At 50.6% G+C, this 20,137-nt stretch overlaps 1 protein-coding gene across 3 annotated transcripts; it reads left to right on the top strand.

Annotated features, from left to right (window-relative positions):
- The first annotated feature begins 478 nt into the window (after nucleotides 1–478).
- MXD1 (MAX dimerization protein 1) lies at nucleotides 479–19,344 on the top strand. 3 transcript variants are annotated; one of them, XR_010886516.1, is made up of 7 exons: nucleotides 479–622; nucleotides 741–846; nucleotides 7,045–7,074; nucleotides 12,062–12,176; nucleotides 14,077–14,236; nucleotides 14,334–14,577; nucleotides 17,739–19,344. XR_010886516.1 is itself a non-coding variant. In XM_067312237.1 (6 exons), the coding sequence occupies exons 1-6, from the start codon at nucleotides 538–540 to the stop codon at nucleotides 14,519–14,521; spliced, it is 684 nt and encodes a 227-aa protein (XP_067168338.1). In that variant the 5' UTR covers nucleotides 479–537; the 3' UTR covers nucleotides 14,522–17,217. The 3 variants fall into 3 exon arrangements, 1 of the variants encoding a protein (XP_067168338.1); XR_010886517.1 differs by lacking the exons at nucleotides 14,334–14,577; nucleotides 17,739–19,344 and adding an exon at nucleotides 12,268–12,574 and having other exon boundaries at nucleotides 14,077–14,114; XM_067312237.1 differs by lacking the exon at nucleotides 17,739–19,344 and having other exon boundaries at nucleotides 14,334–17,217.
- The last annotated feature ends 793 nt before the right edge of the window (nucleotides 19,345–20,137 follow it).

The raw sequence follows: 20,137 nt of genomic DNA on the forward strand, positions 1-20,137 counted from the left end.
CCTCGCGATTGGTTGCCTCGGCAGGAAGTGAGTCAGGGTTGGAGGCGGGGGGGGGGGCTCGGCTACCAAATAGGACGAGCCCCGGCGAAAGGCCGGGCCAATGGGAGGCTGGCGGGGAGGGGCGGGGCGTCCTTTGGGTCTGCGCCAATAGAGGGAGGGCGTGGCGCTGTTGCCCAATGGCGGCCGAAGGGGGCGGGGAAGAGGGGCCCCGCCCCCTCCTCCCTTCCGCGTCGCGGCGCCGGGCGGGCCGGCCTCCCCCCACACCCCCCCGCTCCTCCGCCAATGGGGAACGTCGAGGGGGGCGGGGGCCAATGAGCGCGCGGGGCCGGGCAGGGGGCGGTGGCCAATGAGGGGGCGGGGCGTCGCGGCTGGCCAACGGGCGCGCGGCGGGGCGGGGCCGGCGGAGCGGGCCGGGCCGGGCGGATAAACAGCGGCGCCGCGGCTCGCGCTCCGCTCCCGCCCCCCCCTCCCCCCTCCGCGCGCGCGGCGCCCGCTCCCCCTCCCCCCGCGGCGCCCCTTCCCTCACAGCGCGGCAAGATGGCGGCGGCGGCGGCGCGCGGCGGCGGCGGGAACATCCAGATGCTGCTGGAGGCGGCCGAGTACCTGGATCGGCGGGAGCGAGGTACCGGCGGCGCCCGGCCCCCCCTCTCCTCCCCTCCCCTCGGCCCGCCGCGGCGGCGGCGGCGCGGCGCGGCGGGCCCGGCATTGACGGGGCGGTGTGTGGGGTTGTGTCTCCGCAGAAGCGGAGCACGGCTACGCCTCGCTGCTCCCCTACGGCGGCGGCGGCAAGGACGGCGAGGCCCTGCGGCGCCGCGCCAAGGCCAAGAAGAGCAGCAGCAGCAGCAGGTAACGGCCGTTACCGGGGGGGGGTGGGGGGAGGGACGCCTGGGCCCCCAGGCCCGCGGGGACCGGCCTTGTCCGTGTCAGGGAGGCTCAGGGGTCGGGGGTCCCACAGCGATGCTGCCCCGGGGTCCCCAGCCTGGCTGCCACTACCGGCATCCCCCAGCCAGAGGGTCCCGGAGGCCCTGGGTGCCCGGTGGGTCCGGCCAAAACACCGTCACAGGGCGCCCGGCAGGCCTGGGAGACCCTGCTGTCAACGGGAGCCCGGTGGGTCCGGCCAAAACACCGTCACGGGGTGCCCGGCAGGTCTGGGAGACCTTGCTGTCAAAGGGAGCTTGGTGGGTCCAGCCAAAACACCGTCACGGGGCGCCCGGCAGGCCTGGGAGACCCTGCTGTCAACGGGAGCCCGGTGGGTCCGGCCAAAACACCATCACGGGGCGCCCGGCAGGTCTGGGAGACCTTGCTGTCAAAGGGAGCTTGGTGGGTCCGGCCAAAACACCATCACGGGGCGCCCGGCAGGTCTGGGAGACCTTGCTGTCAACGGGAGCTTGGTGGGTCCAGCCAAAACACCGTCACGGGGCAGCCGGCAGGTCTGGGAGACCCTGCTGTCAACGGGAGCTTGGTGGGTCCAGCCAAAACACCATCACGGGGCACCCGGCAGGTCTGGGAGACCCTGCTGTCAAAGGGAGCTTGGTGGGTCCAGCCAAAACACTGTCACGGGGCGCCCGGCAGGTCTGGGAGACCTTGCTGTCAAAGGGAGCCTGGTGGGTCCGGCCAAAACACCGTCACGGGGCGCCCGGCAGGTCTGGGAGACCCTGCTGTCAAAGGGAGCTTGGTGGGTCCGGCCAAAACACCGTCACGGGGCGCCCAGCAGGTCTGGGAGACCCTGCTGTCAAAGGGAGCTTGGTGGGTCCAGCCAAAACACTGTCACGGGGCGCCCGGCAGGTCTGGGAGACCCTGCTGTCAAAGGGAGCTTGGTGGGTCCAGCCAAAACACCATCACGGGGCGCCCGGCAGGTCTGGGAGACCTTGCTGTCAAAGGGAGCTTGGTGGGTCCGGCCAAAACACTGTCACGGGGTGCCCGGCAGGTCTGGGAGACCCTGCAGGAGGTCCTGCGAGAAGCAGCCATCCTGACATGCGATGTTACCGCACCCCGTTGTGCCTTGAGACAGGCTGCTGTCAGCGACCCTCAGCTGCTGGCAGGCAGTGCTGGCACTCGGGTGAGCGGCCTTGGCCCCGAGCAGGTGCCTGCGCGTTTCCGCCGTGCCCGCGCGGCGCCGCGGGGATGCCCGGCGAGGGGCGCGTCTGAGGGTGGGTCGCTGCTCGGAGCAGGCTGGAGGGGAGCAGCTGGAACCGCCCGTCTTGGGCAAACTTGGATCTGAAACTTGCAATCATGTGACGTGGCGAGTGGCTTTTTCGAAGGGAACGTGAGAGCTGGGCTTTTTATTTGAGGCTTGTAAAAGCAGTGTCCTACCAAAGCTTTGGAAGTTAAATGGATCTGAGTTTGTGAGCGTTCTTCTTAATTAAAGCAAGATTTTTTTAATATTATTTTGGCATAGTGCAGAAAACGGCCTGGTTTTTGTTTGATGCTTAGATTAAATCTTCTAGTGCTGCTTTTGTTTGATGGTGTGCCTTTATTATTCTCCTTGAAATCCATCTAGAGTCTTGACGCAGATCATTAATCTCTCATGTAAATATGCATCCAGTCCTTGGGATACTAAAAATGCTAAATGGTTGAGTACTTGGGTAACAACTCCATGTGTTGTCTACGACAGAGACTTATATTGTCCAAGTTCAAGTTGGATCTAAGCAGCTAGGTTGTTTTGTACAAGCAAGTTCTGCTAGGCTGTTTTTTAGGGGCGTATTTAATTACGCCTCGAAGGCCTGTGAATTAAACGCTCCCGTGTCTTGTTTTATTTGTTTGCTCTTCTGTTTTGTAAAACAGAAACTACTACCTCACAGGGAATGCTTGTGTTATGATACGAACTAGCAGAAACGAGGAAGTTTGCAGTTAAAGGTCTGTTTTTAACTCATCCTGCTCAGCTCTGCGGTTGGCGGCTGAAGATCGATACGCGATGTGATGCCTGCAGTACGCAAACACGGCTGAGGTGGGACGCAGCCGGCGAGGGCTGCGTTAACTTTCTGTTTGTCTTGTCGCAGGCTTACGTGCCAGCCTCCGGGGCGATCTCGAGTTTTGATAGTTGTGGGTTGTCTTTTCGGCGTGAGCTTCACCTCGTGTTCCTTAGGAGTTACAGTTGTAAGCTGGAGTCAGAGCTCTGAAACTGTTCAGAGGACAGAGAGGTAGACTGAGGGTATTCTGTTAGCTTGAGCAGGGGTAAAGTTTTGGCCCAGGGCTCCTACGTATTAACTTTCACCAAAAAGATTTTTCTGGGCAAACGGAAGTTATTAGCAAAAGAATCGAGCGTAACTCTGATCACTTCTTTTTTCGTCATGTTAGTTTTTCTGTCACTTTAATAAGGTTAAAATCGCCTCTACGTTGTAGAGATCACGTTGTCAACTGATTTTGCAGGAGCGGTAGTATTTTCCTGGTGACGAGGGCTGACTCCGGAGAGCCACCCTTGTGCAAATAAGTGCATATCAAGCAGCTCGCAGACAAAAACACAGCTAGGAGAGAAACTTCAGCGCAGAATGAAGTCGGAGCAGGTTCATCGTGTCACGTCATCTGTGGGCAGATCACTTTGTTCCTTATTGGTCCGTTTTTAGCTGTTTGTCTAGGGAGGAGCAACTTTGCTCTGTCACTAGATATGTCACATTTTCCTTGTTCTGAACATATTTGTCCGTGTTACATAGCAGCAGTTGACCTTTGATAGTGCCTGTAGCAACAGATACTGCCCAGATACCACTCCCAGGTGACAGGGACAGGTCACTTGTTGTACCCTGTTTCTTGCTGTCTCCTGAAGCTGGGGTGTTCCCGTCTTCTCCTGCGCAGTCGTTTAAAGGCTGCTGGGTTCCCATTACTGCAGCGGAAGCTAGATTAGCTCTTTTTGTCTCCGGGTGATAAGCAGACTCCTCACAGAGCTGAGCACTTTTAAATAGAAACACGGAATGCTAAAATGTGGTCTGAGTGAACTTGCGGGTGTGCGTAGCACCTGGAGAGGCTCCGAATTTCCTTTCTGAAACATAAGCTTTTAAGCTTCTTCTTCACTTTCATGTTTCTTATGGTGAATCGTAGCGGCAGAACTAATTTCTGGGTTTTATTAAAAATAAATTGGTAATTACTGTTTTTTTGCAGTTACTTTCTTCTATTGTTATGGTCTGGAGGAGAAAAGATCAAGTTTCGAAAGTCACGCTGACGATGTGCCGGAGCTCTGCGGCTCACGTTCTAGCTTTCAGTTAGTATGGAGCGTTGCTGGCTCCTCCGTAGGTATTAAGGTGTCCAGAAATGGGTCTGGTACTACACAGTGGTGCGGCCTCTCTGCCGAGGGGAGAAGCTGGGGATTCTCTGCGCAGCTGGAAGTTAAGCCTGGAGCTGTAAGTCGGGGTGTGCGGAGCTGTCGCTGTGTTGTCGGTATGGCCGAGGCTGCATCTCGGGAGTGGAAATCGTGCCGTGCTGCTGTTCCCGGGAGCGTGGTAGTTCTTCTCCAGGCAAGCCAATTACGCATTTCCCTTTTCCTTGTAGAAGGGAGTAAGGGCAGGAGCTGTTGCCGTGTTCTGCACGGATATTTGACTAGTGCAAATGTGATTAAGCGTGATTAAAGCTGGAAATGGTGAAAGCTACTGGGGAACCCCCGAACAAAATACCGCAGTCTAAGCCGTTACTGCATACAGGTCTTCCGTATTCAGCCAAGTCCGTTATGCGAGGTTTTTTTTCTTTACAAAGAATTAAGGGTGAGAGAGAGCAATAGGGATCTCGCGTAGGGATTGTTAAACCAGTGGAGGTCTTCATGTTCTAAAAATATAATTCACCAACCAATATACATTTTTTGAAATATTAATAACTGTCTGTGCAAAAAAAAAATACTAATCAGGACTGCAAAACAAAGTTACTAAAGAGAGAATGAACATATTAATAAAAGCTCCCTGGTAGCGGGGATCCTCACATCTGTCAAAACGAACACTTACAAGGTGTTTGGCTTTTTTATATTTGCCTAGGCTGGTAGTAAAGCGCAGGCTCGTTGGCTTGCATGAGCTTGAGCCTTGTAAGTGCTTGTAACTGGGATGTGGTGAAGGGTTCAGTTTTAAAAATGAAACTTCTTTATATGGAAAAGTTTAATGGAGAAGCCCCAGGGAGCAGAGAGCCCGAGTCTTTCTTCTTAGCCGTTTACAGATGCTCTGGTAGGAAGAACTTGCTGTTCCATTACATGTCAGAATAATGTGCATCCGTTTAAATGGTCTGTGAAGAAATATGGACCTTTCGATCTCAATTGGAATCAAATGTCTTTGGACTTTTTGAGACTGTCTGGGAGCTGGATGCTGGCTTTTCAGAACGGACTGCTTTAAACAATGCCACCAGAAAGCAAACAAAAGGAGCCATGTTAAGATTAATCTCATTAGGAAGATGGGGGAGGAGGGTTGCGATGGCTTCCTAAACAATGGCTGACCTATTGTGAAACACTGCTGGCAAAGTTGCGAAGAGTAGTGCGGCTACGAATACCCCCGGTGTGGCCAGCGAGTGTCTTTTGCTCACGAGTTTGTGGCGTTGCTTGTTTTTATAGTAAACTCCTCCAGTACTGGGGCCTGTAGGAAACGTGGTGGAAGCTGGTGATCTGTAGGAGAGACTCGGGATAGGTCAGAGGGAGTTGGTACTCGTCTTTCTTTATCGTAGCAGTATGTGGGGTTTTTTACGTCTTTAGGTTTTCGGTCACGTAGTAACATTTTTTCTGATTGTGAGCAAGTGTCCTCTGAAGCTTTTCCAAGCAGTGCAGCCAGCTCTTTATCCTGAGCATGCACGCAAGCGGTCCTTACCTAAACGTCAGCCCTACTGTCATGTGCAAGGTGGCCTTTTTTAGATGTCCTCCGTTCCGACTGAGAGAAAGCGAGTAGCGGCTTGTTTTCTCTGCCCTTTCGTAGCTTAGAATAAATGAGCTTAAGGATAATTTGCAAATGGACTTAACTTTGAAACCTAGGCTGGCGTTATGCTTGTCATCTCTCGCTCACCCCTGTAAGTGTGAAATGCTAAAGGGTTGTATGACCCGGGGAATCTCTGTTTGCATGCCGTCTTCCTTGGGAGTTTGCCACCAGCTTTGCAGCGAGATGATGAGCAGGGTGCAAATGGCCTCTTCCGACTTGGGTAGCGACAGGTCCTAGTTCTGAGCTTTGTTCCCTGAGCAGCGGCGACAGAAGCGAACTTCGAATACGGACGCCAAGGCTCTTGGGGCTCCTGTTGGCCATAGTGTGTTGCTGTTGTGTGGGGCAGCATGTTCTTAGTTGTTTCGGGATTCCTGTTTAAATGCAGCCTTCAGAAAAGCGGTGTTTTTCCAGAAGGTGGCACGTAACACTCAGGCTTTCATCTAAATTTCGTGGAATTGTTAACCCCCATCTCTTTGCTTCACGTGCAAATAGCTGCAGATGCTCAATCGACTTCTCTTGTACTGCGTGCGTTTCTTGCGCAGCGCAATGAGGGAGAAGTCTTTAAAAAGCTTTTTTAAACATGCAGTTAGCCTAACACTCAAGGGCATCTGTGGTGTGTGAAAGTGCACTGTATTTCTAATAGGCTAAATTTCAGGTTTGTGTTAAGATGGAGCAATTTCCCTCTTTCTGCTTAGAGATAAGAACTTCTGCACTGAGAGTGTGGTGGATCTCAAGGGTCTGTTGCTTAATCTTCTGCACTAAACCCTTTGCCCCAAGTCTACAGAGCATTTGCTCTTGGGTGATGTAGGCTGTCTTGAGTCATGTCTTGAGTCATTACACTGATACAGCTCTTTAATCGCAGTCAGCATTAACCAGAACATTTCTAATATTGACTCTCCACTTTAAAATCACGTCTCTTGGTTTTACTGGCCCTTTTATTGCCGTTTGTCTGGCAACTTCTCCGTTGCTCAGGCCCGTGGGGTGTACAGTCTGTGTTGCTTCCAACATTTTTGATGTCCCCGGGGTAGCCAGCAGCTCTTTGAAATCCCCCCAGGTTTGTAGCTTTTCCAGTGAGCGGTTACTAAGGCTGTGTGTTGATCTTAATTGCAGTATATGTAGTCATACTGTGCTTGCCAACAGCAGAGGAGTTAATAACTTGTTCTTTGTTTTTCAGGTCAACACACAATGAGATGGAGAAGAACAGGTGAGTGTTTGAGATTTGTTAGGATCTGCATTTGAATGAATCTGTTCTTTTTCAGCCTACGCAGGGGTCATCTGGGTCTTCTTCCCAGGGGAGAAGTCGTTGCAAGCGCACGCTCCGTGTCCTGGTTTAGAAGTCGTGCTCTGAGCGCGGTTTGGGAATCTGACTTCAGGGAACTGAGGCAGCGTTGGAGTGGGGCAGAGAGGAAGCAAGAGGGAAGGAAAGGGGCAGCTGAATAAGGTAGCCACAGGAGCGTGTGGGCAATGCATCACGTCACTTAGCACGAGTGCTCCAACTTGAAGTATTTCCTGTCCCCGACCGCTACAACAACTATGTAATAAGCAGACGGGAATGCCGTTTAGCTGCCGTAGTAGCTCCCGTGTGAGCCCAGGTTTGTGAAACTCTGAGGAATGTGCCTCTCTTTGTCCCAGCGCTGAACTTCTTAAGGAGAAGAGTGTTCATCCCTGTGGGTGATACCCATCTCCTAATTCGTGGAGGGAGTCCTTCTCCGTGGGGAGGGCATTATATCGTACCGGCCCGCAGGGGAGTTCCTCGCACGTTGAGTGGGCATCCCCGATGCAAGCCGGCCTTCGCCAGTTTGCTGCCACGAGCGGAGCCTTTGCCTGAACGAGGACAGCAGCGTTTGTCTGACTTTGCAGAACGCAGCAGGTCCTAAACTGGCGGAGATGATGCAGTCTGTAGGATCCGGAAAGCTGTTCTCTTAACCGAAAGCACATTTCACAAGACGAAGGCCAAAGCTGTAGGTGGGCCCTTATCAAGGGAGTAAAGATTTGGAGGCTGAAGCGTTTCCTAAGGGGTTCTGAGCTTTTTCTAATCAGATTGATGAAAGGGCATCCGTTTTGGGGTAGGAGGCAGCTGGACTGGGGGTGATGATACGTGTACATTTCAGGGTGCAAAGACGTGTTCTTCACTGTAGGTAGGAGCGCTATAAATAACTTAGTGTGCTGGGGGATGCAGTGGCAAGCTGGAAGCTTCCATGAATAGGAAAGCCCAGCGCGTGTTAATTGTTCTGTGGCTTTTTAATGTTCCATTACAAGGTTTAAATTGCACGTCTCTCCTTAGTGAGCTATTGAAGTTCAGCTGAACTGTTCCTCTTTGGAATATTTTGTGTAGGTACAAGATTGGAGCTGTGAATGCAAGTAACTGTTATTATTTGAGACAGACTGGTGCAGCCTTTGTCGTCTAGCTGAAAGATGGCTTTGTATCCTTTATAAGCTTCTCTTTTTCTCTGTATGGCTTGGATCTGACTCAAACATTGCAGCGTAGTGTTGTCTGTTGCCGGTTAAGTACTCCTGTGAACTTGGTTTGTTTTTTATCTGAAGAGGCAGAAATGCCCAAGTCCCAAATGACACGGGTTAGAAAAGGACAGGGCAATTTATTCCTCGTTTTAAATGACTTAGAAAATTAGCATTTGCTTACTGGAAAACTAAAGTGTACTTAAAGCTCTACCAAAGGATGCGTTGCATCCCTCTTGCTGCCGCATTGTTTAGACCGGAGCTGTGTTGAAATCCTGTTTGTAATGTTGCACAAGTAAGTACAGTAAAATTGCTGTATTTTAAGCCCTTTGAAAAAGGGTAGCTGGAAAAAAATAGCTTATTTCTATACAGAGATCACGTACCCCTTCCTATTTCACTCCTAGTTGCAGATACCTTAGTCCAGTTCTGCCGCTGTTGAGCTGTTGAATCTTGGCCTCGGTCTTAAGACGTGGCTGACGTTGGCTGCAGAAGCTTTCTTTCTTTCCCACTGGCGTAAGGACCAGTTTAGCTTAATATTTGGAGGGAGAATTATGGGTAGATGGTATCTTGCTAAGCATGAACGCTAGCATAATGAAATGGTCTGGCTGGCACGCGATGGATTTGAAAGGTCATTCGTCGTCACTTAAACAAATCTTTTGAGCTTTTTTTTATTTTTATTTTTTAATTGGCCAGTGAGACTTCTGGGGTTTAACCGTGGCAGCAGTTTTATTTAGTTAAAACATGGCAGAAATCTGCTTTTGTATAAGCCAGCTTATGCTGTAAAACTTTGAAGTGGAAACAACTGAAATTTTTACTTCAGAGTTTGCATTGCGTAACCCAGAAAATTGCTCGGTGTTGGCAAAGCTGAACGGGTTACTTCTGCATTTTCCACCATTACGTGCGTTCCTGTGTCCTATCTCAGTTTTAACATCAAAGCGCAGCTTCTGCTAGTGGATGTTTGGTTTTATTTTTCTTGTGAGAACACCCTGCATTGCAAGGCTGTCTTTTTAACAGAATTAGCTTTGCATTTCAGTTTTGTTGTTTTAACTGTTGTAGAGCACAGTCGTGCTAGCTCCTTATCCTCAGATCTTGCAGACGGATCGCTGCTAACTCTGCAAGGCACGGTTGAACAGGTCTGCGCAGCTCCAATCAGATCTTCCCCCTGCTATTGAAAATAGTCTTTGCGAAGGTTCGTCTTTGAACCTGTCAGTGTTTGGGATTTACTCTTAACAGTAAAGACCATGTGCTTTCTTTGCATTGTAGCTCAGGAGGTGCTTTGTGTAGGCAAATCATTGTTTACTTGTAGTGAGCACAAAACAAGATAGGCAGGTAGTTGCAAAATCTCAATTTGCAGCTGCCTGTGTCAATTAGATATTTCAAAGACAGGTGTTGCAACCGGTGCCAAATAATGTGACCTAAATATTGGGGCTGGAGCGCTGAACATTAGAGAAACCTGCCCGTGTCGGGAGGATCATCACTGTCCATGGGTAAAAGGATTTCCTTGCCAATCCATAATTTCACTCCTGCATGCAACAGTGGTATGAAAGCAATAAAGCATTAGCCTATATATTAAGGCATATAAACTATGCGTGTCTTGCGCAGTGAGCCAGCGACCGAGGGAGCGCTAGCAGGCTTCTGCGCTGGGATCGCTGTTCGGCGCGGCACCGATAAGGGCCCGCGTCGGCTCGGTGAGGCTTTTGTTTTGAATGGAGCCGCGAGTGCCAAGGCAATTGATCTGAAACTGGCCGATTCCTACTAAAAATAGGTAAGGGAAGTGCTTGAAAGGATGCCGTCCCTTTACAGCTGCGTAGCACCGACACCCACTGTTCCAGCTGCCAGCGGAACAAAGCAAAGACAAAACGGTACACGTGGGGCGAAGCTTTTTGAGAAGGGGGAGAAGAAAACCCAAACTGCATATGCTTACCCCAAAAGCTGAAACGGGCCTGCAGCAGCTCCTTGCCAGCCGCGCACCGACGGTCCGTAAGTCGCTGGTGGGCTTTTGTCGGTGGGGATCGCAAAAGCTCTCGCCGCTGGCCGGAGTCAGGCTTTTCAGTGAGGTGTAACGATAGCAACGTCTGGCGGCTTTTCCAGAAGTCCTGCTCATCCGCAGCTCCAGGGAAAAGGCTACAGGAGCTGTGGGTGTGCGAAGCCTCTGAAAAATCAGGCCCTGGTAACTGGGTGGATCCCAGATGTTGTCTGATCGCGCAAGAACTCTGGAATGGTCGCCACGCTCAAAGCTGTGAAAAATAGCTAGTCCAAAGAATCTGTTTGCTTAGCGCTGTTCACTTTGACTGGGAAAAACGTATATTGACCATAGGCCAGTTTAAGTGCTCCCGCTGCTTTCCTCGCTCCCACAGGTCAGGCCGAAACGCACGCAACCCTATTTGATGCGGGTTGGTCTTGTCCGACCTAGCCGTCTGCAGATCTGACTCTTGAAACAGCCGTTATCTTGAAGATGTATTTAATTGTGCTGCTTTTCACGGTTCTCAGTAAAAGACTGGCTTGCGTTAAAACCTTGTCGTTAGTCTGGCGTAAATTCTGCAGCACCTGTAAAATGATGGACTGAGTAGATTAATGGAATTTGTGTGCTCTAAAAAGTATTCCTGGCACATGCCTCCTTTCCAGAAACTTTTCAGCCTGGCTGTTTTTTTTATGGCTGGAAGCCAGAATGCAGGGTTCCAACTTACCTTGTTTTCCTCTGGCTGCTGTTTTCTCCCTGTACGCAGAAGTAGGCCTCTCAGCCTGCAGGACCAGTAGGTTTCGTATCAAAGAGATCTGATTTAAAGGCTTTTATGTAGCTAATGAGTTTGGAAACAGAAATCGTTTTAATCTTGAATTCTCAGTGGAGGTATATGATGTAAACAAGTTCTTGGAGCTGTAGCGTTTTGTAAAAACTGTTTGCAAGTGCTGAGCACGGTAAATTCACTGAAAACAAGAGCATCGGGTGCCAGCAAAATAAACCCCCCCTTTTCCTGTAGGCTTGTGTTTTGTCGCCTGTAGAACCAACTAGTTAACTTGCAGAGCAAGGCTCTGCTTGGCCTGGGGTCCGTCTTGTGCTGCAGAGGGAAAGACTGTGCTGAGCGGAGTGCTAGTAACTCGCAGAAATTCGGAGTGGAGAGAGACACGTCTCGGAAACACTTTTTAAAAGTTGATGAACGCCTGCGTTGGCTATTCTGCGGTTGGGGGGGTTGGGAAGGGACTTCTTTTTCCCTCAACAGGTCTGCAAATATGTTAGTTAGAATGCCTTAAGCTTTGCTCCGTGCGCATTTGTCTGAGGTACCCAGAGCTGATACCGTGGTGTTTCGGGAGCGGGTTCGTGAGCGAATTGCATGCCTTGGGGCAGCGGTGTCCACCGGGAAGGAGGAGGCAGCAGATAGTACATCCGACTTAATTGGCTGTTGTATATTTGCCAGAATCCTTGGTCTTTTGGGGCTGCGTTGATCGAGCGGTTTGGAAGAATTTCTTCTGTTTCTGGGTGGCAGTGGCTTTAAAGATCTGATCTTGGAGCGGTGTAATAACCCCGAGGGTGGGAAGGCATCTGGTATTATGCCAGAGGAAAATGCAGAGGAATAAATCCTAACCTAGATGGCCAGCTGCTATTGTTATTTATTGTACGGCTTAGGTTATAAATACCCTGATTATCTTTGCCATAGCTGCTTACAGATGCTAAATGTTCAGATAAGTGCTTTACAAACGCTGTTTAACATGTTATGTGAACTCTGCCTCTTTTACAGGCGTGCCCATCTGCGATTGTGTTTGGAGAAGCTGAAAGGGCTGGTACCACTTGGGCCTGAATCCAGCAGACATACTACCCTGAGTTTACTAAAAAAAGCTAAATTGCACATAAAGGTGAGTTTGATTTCATTTCGTTGTGGGAAATGTCGCTGGGTAGATCCGCTTTGGGAACCTTTGAGATAGGCAGCAAATTGCGCAAATCAAGTTCTGCTTTGTTGAGGAAAGCCGCCGGACTGCCCCGCCGGAGGGTTGTGCTAGGACCCGAAGGGTTCGAGGCTCAAGGAAGCGACGTCCTCGCGCTCTTAGACCAGAACATCCCCAGACCTTTAGTTTGGTGCCCGCTGTAGCCGTCAGCATTCAGCTTTGTTCCCGTTGGACGAGTGTCAAGTCCTGTTTCAGGAGCAGCGTTGCCATACGGATTTCAGCGCGTCTTGATCCTTAGAAAGGAAAAAGTGAGCAGCTGGGTCGAGACGTTGTTATGAAAGTACCGACTTAGGCTAACGTCGTCAAAGGTCGGTATCGTCTCTCTCGCAGTTTACCTTAGTGGTGGATGTAGCAAGTTTGTGCAACAACCAAGGCTTCTCCTTATAGGCAGGCTTGTAGATGCCTGCCGCTGTTCTTTAAAGCCTAATTTGGGTGTTTTATTTTATATATACTGCGACATTGCCCAGAGGCCTTAGGAACGGGACATGTTCGAAGTATTGGCTGATCAAAAATGAAATAATTTGGGGAGGTTTTCTTTTCTTTTTCTGTGTGTGTGTGTGTGTGTGTGTGTTTGTTTGTTTTCCTGCTGAGGAGTATTTACTGTTTTACTGCTTTTCCTTTCTCGTGGCTTTCCTCGGGAAGAGAAGTTAACATTAACTTTGAATAGACAAGACTCTCCTTGCTGAGTATATTTAGAGTTTTATGAACTGAAAGATAAAAGGGGTGGTGTTGAGGGAGAGCCCTGGCTTCAGGCTGCTTACTAATAGCTAGCTATCAAAGACTCAGAATATATAAAAATAGGATTGGGCCAGTTCCAGTCTAGCTGCATGTAAGCTACTTGGAGGGGGAAGCTTCGTTTGCGTCTTCTCCAGCGGTCTCGGGATAATTCGGATTGGACAGCAGTTAAGTCTTTAACGGGTCTCAGATCTGGTTCCTGTGCTGGATCTCTGGGGCAGACGCTGCTCTGCGGTGGAGGAACTTCACTTGATTTCCTTCGGGCTGTGCGGGGATGAAACTTGTGGATGCACGTGAGCGGCTTTTGGTGTTTTCGGTGTGCGAGGGACTGCCTTTTAAACCGCCGTGGCGCTGGGAGTTCGCACACGGGCCAGGCGAGTAGGCAGTGCGTAAGGCTTTTGGGACAGCGTGTTTGTTCATATAGGGGTTTTGCTATCTGTCTCGCGAACGCGCGAGCAGAAAACAATGTGTTGGGTAGGGGACAGCCACATTTGAAAGAGAAGCGAAGTGTCGAGAGATTTTGCCGGTAAACCGTGCTCATTCAGGTACAGGTGTTGGATCCCTCGGGAAAACAGTCATAGGGTATGTGCTGGCAGCCGACTTGGTGACTGAAGTCTGAAATGACTTGAAGCTGTTAGAGTGCAAAGAGCTCAGATTTGAGCAGGGGCAAATGGTAGCTACCGCGCAAGCCATCAAAAACGGTGGATTTCTAGGAAATCTGAAAGGTTTCCGTCTCTTCCTGCGAAAAGTTCATTACTCAGCTTGAAAAGCTGTCTGCACAAATCTCTCCAGTTGCCTGGCACGCTTCAGTCGTTTTTGTGATTTCCCTCTTGCCCTCGCACTGGCTCATAGCAACTCTAATTCACCTGCTTGACGTCCTGAGTCTAGGCCTGGATACCCTTCATTAGTTAACAGAAATCGTATTTAGATAACATAAAAGAAACCGATTTTCAGTAGTGCTGGGTACGTGGCCCTGGAAGCTAGGCTCCGTGTTTAGAAGGCCGAGCCGGAAGACCGCGGGCCTTAGCCTGCGATGTGCGGAGGAGCTAACGGTGCCTTATTTCTCAACCTGCAGAAGCTTGAAGAATACGACAGAAAAGCAGTACACCAAATAGACCAGCTGCAGCGGGAACAGAGGCATCTGAAAAGGCAGCTGGAGAAACTGGGCATAGAAAGAGTAAGAATGGACAGTATAGGATCTACCGTTTCCTCCGAGCGCTCCGACTCCGACCGAGGTGAGGCCCCGCGGCCGGCGAGGGCTGCGCGCTCGTTGCCGAACGGCGTTTCGAGGTCTCGCTGGGTGCGCTGTAACGCTAATCTTTGTGCTTACAGAAGAGATCGACGTGGATGTTGAAAGCACAGACTGCCTACCTGCAGACCTGGACTGGAGCAGCAGCAGCCTGAGCGACTCGGACGAAAGGGGAAGTCTGCAGAGCGTCTGCAGCGACGAAGGCTACTCCAGCTCGGGCGTTAAGAGGTTGAAGTCGCAGAGCAATCACAAGCCCTGCCTCGGTCTATAAGAAGCGACTCCTGTAGCCGTTTCATCCTTTGCTGTTTCCCTGTTGGATCTCGTTAGGTAGTATTTTGGACCGTCCCGCAATTCTCTTGCACGTAAATCTAATGTACCACCAACGTTATTGAAGTCAGCTTTGCCTAAGTCCCAGCACAGTGCATAGGGTTGTGGGTTACAAGCTACTCTCTGGAGCACACATCCGATTGCATCCACTAGCTTCTCTTCCTGTCAGTAAACTCACCTCTGTGAGACCGTACATTCCAACCAAATTGCGAAGCGCCCGAGAATATTTTAGCAGTAACAGCGACCTAAAAAAGCCTCAGCGTTTTTTTTTTGTTTTTTTTTTTTTTTGGCTTGCTGTTAGTGCCTGGTATTCTAGATCTGCTTTGTATTTGCCTAGCAACATAACGTATCTAATCATCAGAAATAGGGCCCAAAGGTAACTTGTCTGGGCAAAGCTCTGGAGGGAGAACCAACCTACCGACCTAATATTTAGTTTAGATCTGGCGGCGGGCGGAGGGAAGTCCGAGAACGGCGCGCGGAGCATTTCGGCCGTGTCCCGTCTTTGACGTGGGTGATAATTGCACTGTGAAATGCTGGCGCGTCAATTTGAGGACTTATCTCTAAACATTCAGGGTAGTAGCGTAACCGTATAACCTTTGGCCCGGTCCCGCTGTCTTACTGCGGCTCCTCCTGATTTTTGAAGGCCGCGGTGGGAAAGCGGGAGAAATCCCGCGAAGGCCGCTCTCGCGTCGGCACCCGCCGAGAGACGCGGGGAGTTCTGGCGGCAGCGGGGCTGCGGGGACCGATCTCGGGAGGTTTTGAGCCCCCTCTGCGAAAAGAAAGGCGCTTCTCCCCGCACGACTGGGCCGCAGGACCTTGGCAAGGGAGCTCCTGCTCCCCCTCTTGCAGAGCCTTTGAGGGGACGTCTTCAGTTTTTACACATCTCACGAGTTTCTTTAATACCTAAAACCAAATGGTACTAGACTTCTCCTGTGCAATTGATGACCTCGTGCATTACAGCTGCATATTACTGTTCTAGGCGAGTTTTCCTAGAAGCTTGTTCATGCGTCTTGTCTCTGGGACAATTTTTTCTACCTCAGAGAGATGAACAAAGATTATCTCGATCCCTTTAGCACAAAAATAATTATGCCTCATTTGTTTGACAGAAGCGATGCTTGGTCCCGTCCAAACCTGTTATGCGAAAGTTAGCAATAACTGAGCGATGAGGGTAGCTGCGCTACCGGCGGCCGTCAGCGATCGAAAAGGGCACGTTTTACAGAATGTTGCTTGATGTTACTACAGTTAGTCAGTAGAGCGTTATTGGCATTTAAGCACTTCTTCAGCTGGTTGAGTTATTTTTAGGCACCCTAAAATTGGTTCGCTAAGGATTTTGGTTGCCGCCTTTGAGAGAGGGAAGAAAAAAAAACCAACAAAAAGACAAAAAACAAGGCACCGTTCCCCTCCCCCGAAAGCTGTGGTTTCAAACCTCGCAACACTTTCGTTTAAGCTAACTAGAGCACATGTAAATGTACATAAAACACATGATCTATAAATAGTATTTATTCATTTTATATGAAACTAATGTAATGGAGATACATTCTTATGACTTTGTGCTTTTATAGATGTTCTGGAAACTTTGTACGTAGCGGTCTGCTAACTGAGATATATAGATTTCTTCGGTCCTTTTTGCTTGAAACATTTTAAGGTCTTTATATTCAGCCCACTCGGCAAACCTTTCGCAGCGAATATTAAACACTCGATTCCAGTAATACGACCAACTCGCTCAAGGTGACGAGAGAGGCCCTACCATTCAGCTAAAAGCAACTTTACTCTTCAAGGGCTACGTAGCTTATTTAGCGATAGGCAACAAAAATGGGCTTTCAGACTTGCCTGCAGTCTTTAAAACTTAATTTGAAAAAAATGCAATTTCTAGGACTTCACTAGTCAAGCTGCCAAAAGCCACTAAGACACTCTGTAAAGTGCAAATGAATGAACTATATAAAACTTGATTTGTTTGGTTTTTTTAAAAGTATCCTTAAGCTATTTTTGGATCATTTGAACTCTTTGAAAAGCAAGCGGATGGGAGACGGGGCTAGTGGATTGCGAAAATCTCCAAAGTATGTTCTCTTTTTGTGTGTGCTATGTTTTAAAAGAAAAAGAAAAAAGGATTTTTTTTTTAAACAGCTGGGATTTTCAGACGTCCAGCAGATTTGCACTGAACTACAACTCGTATGCCTTTTGCATCTGTACGCCTGCTTCCGAAGTCCGAGCAGAGCATCTTCAGAGAGCTAGCTCAAACCCTGTGAACTTACTTAAAAAATATAAAGAAAAAAGAAAACCAAGCTGAATATCTGCACTTTGAGGTCCTTTGCTCCGATACGTTTTTGCTCGAGAGACCTCTCTAGCTTTTTTGTTCCGAGCGTTGCATAAACTGCCTCACGACTCCAAACCTAGAGTTGCAGATGTTGCTACCTTTTTCGAGGTGAAAGTAACTTTAGACTTTTGGAAAGCATCAGAGGGGTAAATTAGAGATACGAAATTGTGTACTTTGTTTTTTATTTAGACGTACCGAGTCTTAAGGTTTCGACTGTGTTTTTTTTTTTTTAATTGTTGTGCCTTTTTGAGTTAACTGCATTCTTTTTTTTGGTGAAATACTGTGTGGTTTTTGTCCCGATATAAACCAGTAATTCTTTGACCTTTGCACTGTTTGGATGTGGTCCTCTCGATCTCGATGGCTTAGAAAATTTTGAACTTTTGAAAACGATGCACTAACGTCAAACTGACACAAGGGTAAATACGGTGTTTTTTCCAAAACTCTAGGCAAGGGAAGTACATTCTGCTGCTCGGGGCTCCGAGGCCGCGGTCGCGTTGACCGGGACCATCTTCGGCAGCTTCGGGTCTCTCCAGGTCCTCCCGTACCGGTCAGCGAGCCCGGCCCCGGGCAGCCGAGTCTGCTCCGAAGGTTGCAGAAATGGTAGCACTGTTCTCTGTTTTGCCAGCCTTTTTCTCGAATTCACTGATCCACCAGCATTATTAAGAAATAAGCTGCAGAAATTAAATTTTTGTAGATTGCTATAAAGGGGGAGTGAGGAGCAACTCAGATACCCCAAGTTTACGATTGATAGTTGCACAGATGTGTGTGAGTATAAAACACGCCTTTTTTTTTTCCCCCTTTTTCTTTTTTTTTTTTTCCTTTTTTTTTTTTTCCTTGTGGAGGGCAGATCGTAAAATGCCATCCTGGGTCACGGTGCAAATGGTGAAACCAGGCACGTGCTCGTTCGGAAGAGAAAGAGGACGCTCTCGCACTTGATCAGAGCAGAGAAATTACGGTCGCGGTAACTTGTGTGTCAATGATCGTCTGTCTCAAACGCCCCAAAGTATTGCCGGTGCCCGGCGAGCTTTTTGCTGAGCGTCGAGCACCCGGAGTCCGACTCGCGCGCGAAGCCGAGCTGTCGACTCCGCAAGGTGCCGCTAGTCGCACGTGCCGCATTCCCGGGGTCGCGGCTAGTACCAGCTTCCTGCATAAATTCCCAGAGCACTTTCGGAGCGGCACCCGTGCGCTGCCGACCGCCCAATGCCTCGCCGGGCCGTGGGAAACTCTCCGGCACTCCGGGTGTTAGCAGCCCGGGCTCTGCCGCTCACTGACAGAGCGCTTTGCCCTCCACCGCCGCGCTTCCGTCCCCGACCCGGCTTCGGCTCCGAAAGCGGAGCGCGCCCCGGCCCTCCGCGGTTTCGCTCCCGCGCCGACGCCGTGCGCTCGAGCCTCCAACGCGAGCCGGGATGAAGCCCCGCGGCCCTGCGCGGCGCCCCGCGGCGGCGGGGACTTTCCTCGCCTCCTCCAGCCGCGGCGGGGAGCGGGAAGGGGCGTCTGAAACGCCGGGTAGCAATACGTCAGGGCTTCGCCTTCCAGTTCTGCCCCCTTTTTGTAACAGATTTCAGGTTTTGACACTGTACTGTATTGGGAAGAATTCTGCTTTTGCCAAGCTACGTGTTTGCTCCCCTGAAAGTGTTATTTCGTTGCTCGCTTTCGTTGCTGCTTGACCCGAAAGTCGCCTTTTTTTAAAATCGTCTGCTAGTAGAAACAGGTTCCCGGTTCCCAAGCGCCGTCGAACCATTAAACTCGTACAACAGCTCTGTGAACAGCTAGCCGCGTAGAGGTCGGGGTGTGGAAGGAAGAGCGTCGAGGCCCGGGCGCAGAGGGTCGCCCTGCTTTCGGCTCTGCGAGGGCCAGTTCCCTAAAGGGTCTGGAACGCGATAAAACTCCTCTTCCTCTTCCTCACCCCTCCGGGAGCTGCCTTGCACCGCGCTCTCCCGGGCGGAAGAACAAAACCGATGGTAGAGGCATCTCTCTCCCGGTCGCTATTTGCCGGGTAGCTGTTGCGTGACTTAAAAGCCTTCTGAAATGTCCAAACCTTGAATCGGTCTGCGTTTTTTATCAGTTTAATCTGTGCTTTTTTCTTTTTTTCTTTTTCTTTCTTCTTTGCTTCCCATTTGACACGAGAACCAAACTTGCTCGTCTCGCTCGCTCGAGTCGGTGCTCTTAGCTGTTGAACCGTCGGCTTTATTTTTGGCAGTCTTCCGACTCATAAACACGGACTAAACAGGGGAGCAGCAGATGGGAGAATATGAATTCTGTTTCCAGATGTTCGGTTCCTAATGTAAATACCACATCATTATAAATCCTGTGTCAAGACCATATAATGGTGCTTTTTATTACAGTTAGCACATGCATTTTTAGAACCTACATGTTTTAGAAGACCTTGCTGTGTATATGTATACTTCTGTATTGTTCAACTGTTAGAAAATAAATTATTTCATTACTAAAGAGACGCGTGTCCTGCCAGCTGCCTTCCGAACCGAGCGGGAAATGCCCGGCGGCGGTGCCCCTTTCCCCGTCCGTTCCCGTCTCGAACAAGCAGCCACCAAAACATTGCCAAGAAGCAAGCGGCGCAGTTTGCCGAGGCAAAGCAAGAGTTGCCCAAATTCGAACGAGCGGAGGCCAAAGCTCCCGGGAAACCTCGTCCTCGCGGCTGCCGCCGTGCAGGCCTTTGCGGAAGAGCCGGTGAGGAAGCTGGCCCCGTGGAGCCGGTCCCATGGGATTTCCTGCAGCGTTGGGACGCTCGGCCCCCGGAATCGGCTGGCTGCGGTGCGCCTGGTGCCCTGCGACCACGTTTTCTTTAAAGCACCGAAATAAAATTCCCGGGAAGGAGATGGGGGTGAGGGAAGGGCGGCTGGCACGTGCCTTGCACATGGGAGGCCATAAACCAGCATTGCCGCTGGCGGGACACCGCTTCCCTCGGCCGCCCGTGGCTCCGGCCCCGCCGGCCAGGGCAGCCGGGGCTGGGATTTTCCGGGGCGTTAGGAAGGGCCACGGTCCCTGTGTGGCTCCGGTCGGTGGGACTTGGAAGCAAATCCCGCCAGGCTCTGCGCGAGCATGGCTGCAGGTCCCGGAGCCCCGCCGTGCTCGCCCGTCCTCCTCCCTCCGACCGGGAAGGGGAGACGGCGGGTTTCCGAGCACGCGGCTTTTCCCTACCTAGCTCCCCCTTTTCTGCACTTGGCGCCCTGCTGGAGAAGCGCTGTTTTCTGGCGCTGAAAGGAGCAGAAAAATGCTAAAATAGCG

This window comes from Apteryx mantelli, chromosome 29 (assembly GCF_036417845.1).
Source record: "Apteryx mantelli isolate bAptMan1 chromosome 29, bAptMan1.hap1, whole genome shotgun sequence".
NCBI lineage: Eukaryota > Metazoa > Chordata > Aves > Apterygiformes > Apterygidae > Apteryx > Apteryx mantelli.

Bases quoted from the DNA above. Each gene is read 5' to 3' on its own strand.
- MXD1 (XM_067312237.1), top strand. From the start codon at position 538: ATGGCGGCGGCGGCGGCGCGCGGCGGCGGCGGGAACATCCAGATGCTG. The intron at 7,075-12,061 runs GTGAGTGTTTGA...CCTCTTTTACAG, and splicing joins AATGAGATGGAGAAGAACAG to GCGTGCCCATCTGCGATTGT. The intron at 12,177-14,076 runs GTGAGTTTGATT...CTCAACCTGCAG, and splicing joins AAGCTAAATTGCACATAAAG to AAGCTTGAAGAATACGACAG.